The sequence below is a fragment of the Pleurodeles waltl genome, chromosome 6, assembly GCF_031143425.1.
Source record: "Pleurodeles waltl isolate 20211129_DDA chromosome 6, aPleWal1.hap1.20221129, whole genome shotgun sequence".
Lineage (NCBI taxonomy): Eukaryota > Metazoa > Chordata > Amphibia > Caudata > Salamandridae > Pleurodeles > Pleurodeles waltl.
In genome coordinates this window covers 447753449-447761614 of record NC_090445.1, presented here as the reverse complement: position 1 = coordinate 447761614, position 8166 = coordinate 447753449, and the positions used below count along the sequence as shown (strand labels likewise).

General features: G+C 38.0%; 1 protein-coding gene across 1 annotated transcript in view; it reads right to left on the bottom strand.

The window, feature by feature from the left end:
• Positions 1-885: 885 nt before the first annotated feature.
• MFSD4A (major facilitator superfamily domain containing 4A) overlaps positions 886-8166 on the bottom strand; it is a 148940-nt gene continuing 141659 nt past the window's right edge. The window contains exon 10 of the mRNA XM_069238556.1: positions 886-2039. Within this exon, the coding sequence (XP_069094657.1) occupies positions 1984-2039 (56 nt within the window). The 3' untranslated portion in view covers positions 886-1983. The remainder of the gene's footprint in view (positions 2040-8166) is intronic.

Sequence of the window (8166 nt, the reverse complement as noted above, 5' to 3'; positions counted from 1 at the left end):
GCTTTTACTCCTCCCTTTGCTTTTACACCTGCGAGCATTTTTAATTGGGAAAATCCTGCAGATTTTACATAAATAGCCGCAAAATAAAAACCAAAATTGGTGTGTGGGAGTTTTTAGAAAAATAGGTGGGTGATTCCTATTTTTGCATGTAGGACCTTTGTGGAATACCCTTAAACCCACCCTAGTCCTAAATTTGTGATTAGAGAAATTCAGTCACAATGTTAGAAGTTTGTATTCATCAATCCTAATTGCAAGCATAAATTCATCAACTTGTGAGTCAGGATTGGGATTTTGGCATCAAATTTTAATTTCCTGCATGTAGGTTAAAAGATAGCTTTAAGACTCTGGCCATTAGAGAACAACCTGAGGGTTTCTGCTATACAAAATTTGAAGGTCGCAAAATTCTCTGCAAAAACTTTATAACAAGTAATCTATGTCATAGGTCATGAGATATTTGTGTCCTATTTCATTTATCAGTTTTTTAGCAGGACTCTTCAACTGTCCATATTGTGCCAGGCATTGCACGGGGTCTGAGCAATTTCTCAGGCCAGTAACCCAGTTTAGTGAGTTGGACAACTGCTGCAGATTCTTAGGGTGGCAGATATGTCAAAACCTTCAAACTGGGCATCGTGTGTTCAGACTTTTACCTTATCATGTTCAATAATATAAGTAACATGAGCAGGAAAATAAAATGCATATCAACAAAATGGCAAGATACAATTCAGTTTTTGGTGTACTCTCCATAAGTGATCAGTGTTACATAGCATCCTTCTAATCTGTTAACTCACCCAATCCACAAATGAACCTTGCTGTGTCTCAATCTCTAAGCATATCAAATATATGGCTAGATTAGGACTTCTAGAATGAATGTATACACTAAATGGATCTTTTCTCTGCTTGGACAGTTGTTTGCAAATTTTATTGATTGTATGAATCAAAAGACGTTCTCTTTTTGCACTGAATAGATCAATTCTTATAATGAAATGGAGAACCAACTATCTAACTGAATTGTAGGTTACTCGATTCATCCGCTGCATGTAGAATTAACTTGATTTTTGCATTGGTGAATGGAAAGTTGTCCTTGACCTGGATGGTTAGAATATTGCTCTTTGACCGGGTGAAGTCTTGAAGATCAGTTCTTGCAATGGACAGCTAAAATATAATTCCTTATACTAAACAGACATTCAAGTCCTGCATCAGTTTGTATGAATGGAAATCCTTGATTTGAATACAGCAATGAAAGGTCAATACTTTTATCTGATAACAATGTGCATATCACTTTTAATATGATGGTTAGGAGAAGCAATCTTTTAATTAGAAAGAGCATGAAAGGTGATCTTATTTGTGGACAGCATGATAACTGATCCTTGTAATGTACAGAACACTGCATGTTAGTCCTTTTCATGAACAGTAGAATGATCAATCCTTGTACCGAACAGGAAATTGAAAGGTCAACTGTTGCACACAAAGGATAATTGAAGGTTGATCCTTGCAGTAGACACGGAAGTGAAATTCAGCCCTTAAACTTTTAGCTACGGTGGACGGAGAATTAATAGTTAAGCATTACTTTGTATGGTAGTTGAATCAAACCTTGCAGTGGAAGTTACTGACAGTTCATTGAACTTCCAGGGAAATTCAAATAGGTTGTCTTATTATTTGGCAGACACATCCATCTTTAAGTGCTTTACAGATGCCAGATGTTGATCCTTAAAGTAGATGTAGATTTGAAGATCAATACTTCCACTTGACGGTGTGTGGGCTGGGAAAGGCTACCTCCATCAGTTAGCCTTTCACTGCATGAATGAATAAAGAATTCAGGGCGGTTGCAGCATGCATTCTCTTTCACTTTACGAAAGGAACAAAAGGGTCAACCAAGGTGAGTGAATGTCTTATTTTTAGTTTATCTTCACAATTTGTGTTTTGCTCCTTTGATGTCCAACAAGGAACAGCCAACTGTCAATCCTTGAGAACAGCTGGCTTCCTTTACCTTTGATAAGAAAATGCATTTTCATCCAAATAATTTTCTTTGATAGGCGAATCTGTGAAGAAAGTAATTGAGATTTTCTTAAAGTTTATAAGATGCATAGAATGCCGATTAGTAAGTATATTTTATTTGTGTTCTGCTGTTTTTGATTTATTAAAAAATTATCTCTAATTTATGAACTGATACTAATGCATATATGTGTAATAGAGAGTTACCACTTTGTTAATGTATTTCTGCACCTACAAAATTTATGTTAGGGAAGTTCTGCATGAAGATCAGTACCTAGCTTACAATATTTAAAACACATTAAGAATTTGATTGCGTGGGACATCATGATTATGATGCAAATTTTCCAGTTATGGTGAACTACTTAACTATAACTCACCCATCATGCATTGTTCATGACCTCACACAAGATGTCAGAGATGACATCAAAAATTACATTGAGGACATTGTTAGTGACATCACATATAACATTACTATTTGCTTCATCAATGAAGTCACTATTTTCAAAGTAGTGATAAAGAAGAGTTCCACTGTCAGCAAATTAATGCTGTTCTAAAGAATACATAGAAAATGGAACTGCTGCAGTGACACTTGCTAATAAAGCCGATCATGATGTATCACTTGAGAGTGAAAGGCATCAGTTCCACTTTCAAAAAAAGATTACCTTATAATGGTTGCACATTGATATAAGTGTGTATGTGTACTGTGAATAGATTGGAAAAAAAACAATTTTTTGTAGTTGATGGTCATGTGAATAGTAATGTTACTTATGACATCATTGATAATGGTATCCTTGCTATGAATGTTGAAGCAAAATATAATACCATCAGTCATTTTAAATGTATTATTAAGGGAGAATATGAAACCAATACTGACTTTCATAAAATTATTGCATAGGTTAAATAAATAGACACTACCATTTCATCTAGGTTGGGTTAGTACATATGTGCAACACATCATTAAAAAACTCTTTATACATATACATATGCATTTGAAAGATATTGTGTAACAATATGTTATACAAAATGTCCCCAAAGCTTACATTTTTTTTGTTTAGAGCCAGGTGAGCTGTGTATAACTCTATAGGTATTTGCAAGCTAATTGGAAAAAGTAGGAAGTAATTTAGAACTCCAAATTTGCAAAATCAATAAGCTGGAAATTAACATGGAGATGTGAATTCTAATCCTGAACTGATGTTCACAGAAAAGCCAAGAGTCCCAAAAGAACAATCATCGGATCAGAAGGTAATGTAATATTCAATTTATCTTTATTATATTTGAGAATTGCCTACCAATAACTTTGTAATAGGGGACAAAAAATGATATGAGACCAGTTTCCAACTTCCAGGGGTTCACATCTAAAACAGCAAGACAAGCAATTGGGAATGATCTAAGTTAAGAACTTGAGTGCACAATAAATTAATCATATTGCACAGGACTTCATTTTATGGTAAATGAACCCCCTTCAAACTGAGAAATTCGTATAATTAATTTTCTTCCTAATATCTGATGTTAGAATAATATTTTCTTCTTTGTCCATTTCCTGACACTTGAGAGATAATTTTGCCAAAACCCTACAAGCCTTCTATTTGTGTCCTCAATTGAATCAGAGCTCAAAATCTCATTGATCTTTATAGAGCCCGGATTTATACTTAATACAATATGGTAAATGGCATCATATGACCACATAAGCCAGCCTTTAAAAACTTTTAGTGACTGTTCCAGGTTTGTCCATGGTTTCCACCCCTGATGATTCAAAAATATGAAAGTTAGGAAAGCCTGTTAATTTTCCATCTAAAACGATCATCTTATATACAAGGGGTTGATCCTTAAATTTTACATCTTTAAGCTGAGTCGCAACGTTTGTTTTGGGAATAGAAAAATACTTTGAAACTGCTCTTGCATTTAAAAAAAACACACTGAAGTTCCTTACAGTGCGCTTTCTTTGGGGATTTAGCACTTTTCTCGACGGTTATACAATTCTCTAATCACTGTCTCCAATATTTCAGAAGTGCAATTGTATACTAAATCTTCTGTTTTTGCTTTATTTTATATGCACTCAGTTCTTCAAGTTTTGAAGAAAAAAAACGTAAAAACTCTCTCATGTATCTCCTTATCTGGCTTTAAAGCTACAATATTTTATCAGCATACAATTTAATTTTAGCCATATGCTACAAAGGAGGGGGGCTAATGGACAACCATGTCTAGTTCCATTTACAACTTTAAAAAAACCAGCATCGAAAGACTTCAAAATCAATCTAGCCTCAGCACCACTTAAAAAATTGCTTAAAAACCCTTGGGAGTTGCATGGAAAAACTGAATCTTTATAAAATACAAAAAAAACTGTCCCAAGACACAAGGTCAAAAGTTTTCTTAGCATCAAATGAAAACACTGTAGCCGGAAAATGTTTGGTATTGAAACTATCTATTGCTTCTATTAAGTAACTCGTAATTGCATATAGTAGACACTGTGCGATAAAACCATTTTGACCCGTATGGATCAGCCAATCCACCACACTATTCACTTTATTTGCTATTTATTTAGTTACCATTTCATAGCCAGAATTCAATAGACTAATTGGACAATGTGAATTTGTGTCTTTGAGGTTCTTATCTTTTTTTTTCTTTTAAAACCCTTACAACTATCCTTTCAAATCTCCATCAAATGTTTAAAGAAACTTAAGGGGTCATTAGGAGTTTGGGCGGTTGGAAACATCCGTCTGCCAAACTCCTGATGAGGAGACCACTGTGGTGCTGGCGGTCTCCCCACAGGCCCAGTACAACTTTTACACTGGGCTGACCGGCAGAAAACTTGTCAGCCCATCGGGAAAGGTGCGGCAACATTGTTTCCGGCTCATAATTCAGCCGGCCCAAGGCTGCTAGATGCAGGGTGCACCAGTACCCTTGAAATGCACACTGTCTGCACAGTAGACATTGCGCATTTCAAGGATGCTGTGTAGGGGGACCCCTGCACTTGTTCTCCGCCAGCCTTTTCATGACAGTGAAACTACCATGAATAGGCTCACGGAGAACAAGGTTGTATTCAGCAGGGTGGCACTGAGTTTAGCACCGCCCTGGCTGATTACAACCAGGGCTGTCGTCAGCCCATCAGGATCTTGGATGCTGGGGGGATGGCGGTAGGTTGGTGAGTCTGAAACACAGTGGTCTGACCACTACTGCGAGTCTGGCAGTTTTGTGACCCCAGACTCGTAATCAGCCCCTAAATCTAGTGCTAATATTTGCGCTCCCATAGCCAGCTTAAAAACATCCCATGCCATTACACCACTGATTGTCCCTCGGTTTTGAGAAAAGAAATCTGATATTTCACACATTAATTAGAGAACCCACATTTTATCCACTAAATACATTTTATTGAACATCTGGTAGGCCTGCTTATTTTCTTAAAACCCGAAATACCTAGTTTGAATAGATGAATGATCTGAGAAGCAAATTGAGACACAGGAAAGCTGTCCAAAATCAAAAAGAGAGAATTTGAAAAAATGCCCATACCTACCTCATGTCTCATGAGATACAGATATGCATTCATTTTTTATCCTGGAACCTTGCTAGCCAAGGGTTCATTATATTGTGATTTTTTTTATACAAGGTCAGCACCTCTCATTATTTTGAATAGATTGTTTCTAAAATTTTGCATTGAGGAATCTAGAGCTGTCAGCTCAATATAGTTAAAATCACCTCCTATAATAATCTTGCCTTTTAAAGGCAGCTGAGATTGGAAAAGATATAATATTGGGGCAGGAATTTCCTCAACTAGGGTATACAAATTTAGAAGGATCACTTGTTCAGAAAAAATTGAACAAAGCCATTGGCTTTCTTTATCATTTTTGCCTGACAAATATATATTTTAGCATTCAGATTCTTGGAGAGAGATAAAAATGTCAACCCACAATGAGCGGTAGTAGTGCAAGACAAGCATTTAAACCCTGACCGTTTTTTAAACATTACAAAATTTGCAAGTATAGAAATAGGTATAAGGGCTTTTTGTAGAAAAAACAATAAAGAGATTAGGGGCCTCATAAGGAGTTTGGCGATCCCACCATGGGACAGACAAACTCGCGAGGAGGACGCCCTGTCCCCCCACCCTATTACAATGTTGCCACCGGTCTGACACAGAGGGGCCACCCAGCACCCTCGGAATGTGCACTGTCTGCAAAGCATGCCATGGCATGGGCAGTGCACGGGCCTCCCTGTGGCCTCCAGCACTTGTTCTCCACCAGCCTTTTCATGGCAGGGTCTCTGCGATTAAAAAGCTGGCGGAGAACAAGGTTGTAATCAGCCAGGCGGTGCTGAGTTCAGTGCCGCTTGGCTGATTACAACCAAGACTGCCATCACCCAGTCAGGATCAGTGGTCCTGGCAGAGACGGCGGTCTTTAGGTGGGTCCGTCCGCCTAACTCATAATGTGGTAGTTAGACCGCCACAGCCGCGGTTGTCAGACAGCCACCTCGAGGCTGGTGGTCTTAGGACGACCAGCCTTGTAATGAGGACGTATGTGTGAGAAGCCAAGTCTCACACATATGTAATTTTCACTTATTGTTTAGGCCATTCACTTTAAATGAATACATTTTGATTGGTCTGTTGTTGCAAAAACAGCATTAACTATAAAAATATAAGAAACATAACATATAATAAAGACTAAAGTATTGATGCAGGCATATGATGAATAAATTGCCTTCAGGGACTACAATAGCTGCGTCCTTATAAAGTAATAAATGCAAACTCCCAGCAAACTTTGTAGTGCAAATTCCACAAAACGAGCTCCTGTACCAAGGAGGGCTCTGTGTTACCAAACAATGGGCCACATAAAACGCATCCATTTAAAGTATCTAAAGCATCTAACAAAATTATGTTGCTGCTCTTAAGTAATACTGACTATAGTACTGATGTAGAAACATGGTAAAGTGCATTTGAAGACTTCACATATCTCCCCATTTGTTGATGATTCAGAACCCGACCCCTCCCCCTGTATATTTTTACAGGTGGCCCACTTACCGACTGACAAACAGCACCTCCTAATAGTGTATCTGGCACCTTATTTTTGTGCTATTTTTCCCTGTTATCTGATTGCCTCAGACCCCTTCACCCATCATTATCCTATTTCCACAAATTGCTAGCTCCACACACCATCACGGCAAATGGATTTCAAAATAATTTGGGCTCTTTCACTCCTGTGAATATATAAAACTTCCCCTAATAGAGAACATTTTATTTAGCCTTCTGAATAAGTGAGACCTGAGGGGCCCGCTCCTTGAAACTGAGGAATCAAATTTTTACATTCTCTCTATCTGTGAGCAGGTTCAATTGTAATATCAGCAAAAATCTGGAATTATTATTCTTTTTAGACTTCCAAAACCTTTTCTCATATTGCTTTTGTCAGGATAAACTCTTTAATCCTGTAATCGGAGAAGGTCACCAAAATAGTTTGGGCTGCCTAGGATTTGAGGGACCCTGTGAAGGAACTCTGTGTGCTCTTGTTATTGTAAGGTCTTGAAGGTACTTTGGAAGAACACGTCTTTAACAACACCTCAACCAGAGAGAACGGCCGAACAGAAATCTCTTTATGTTTGAGGACCCCAATAATTGCAAATTAGAGCACATCAAATGATTTTCCATTTTCTCTTGTCTATATTGGAGTTAGATTATTTGTTTTTCTAACTGAACATTTCAATCTATTGTTTATCTTCATGCTCAGAAATGCGATGTTCTGTCTATCTTCATGCTCAGAAATGCGATGTTCTGTCTACTTGATCCTGTCCAAATGGCTGAGTCATTTTATTATCCATCTAATCCAGGAAGTGGCGGCTATCAGGACTAAAATATGGTGGGGCACAATGGCACCAAACTCAGCATATATGCAGCTCCCCCGGTGAAGCACTTTTCCCTCGGCGCCCATGAGCAGGAATGGAAGGGCTTCGTTCCTGCTCAGTTGATTGCGAATCCAACCAATCCTGGAGCTACTCTCAAGCTGTTTCCAGCATGACAGCAGCTCCAGGCCTTATGGGAGAAGGCTAACCCAGAGCTAATTTTGAGTCTGGGTCTGTTAACGCGTCCCAGCCTTGGTAAATTTACTTACATAGGGAATCGTTTTAGGCCAATGAATCTTTTGACTGTGATTGGGAACGCCTCAAGACGAGATAGCTCATTAGCATCTCAATTAA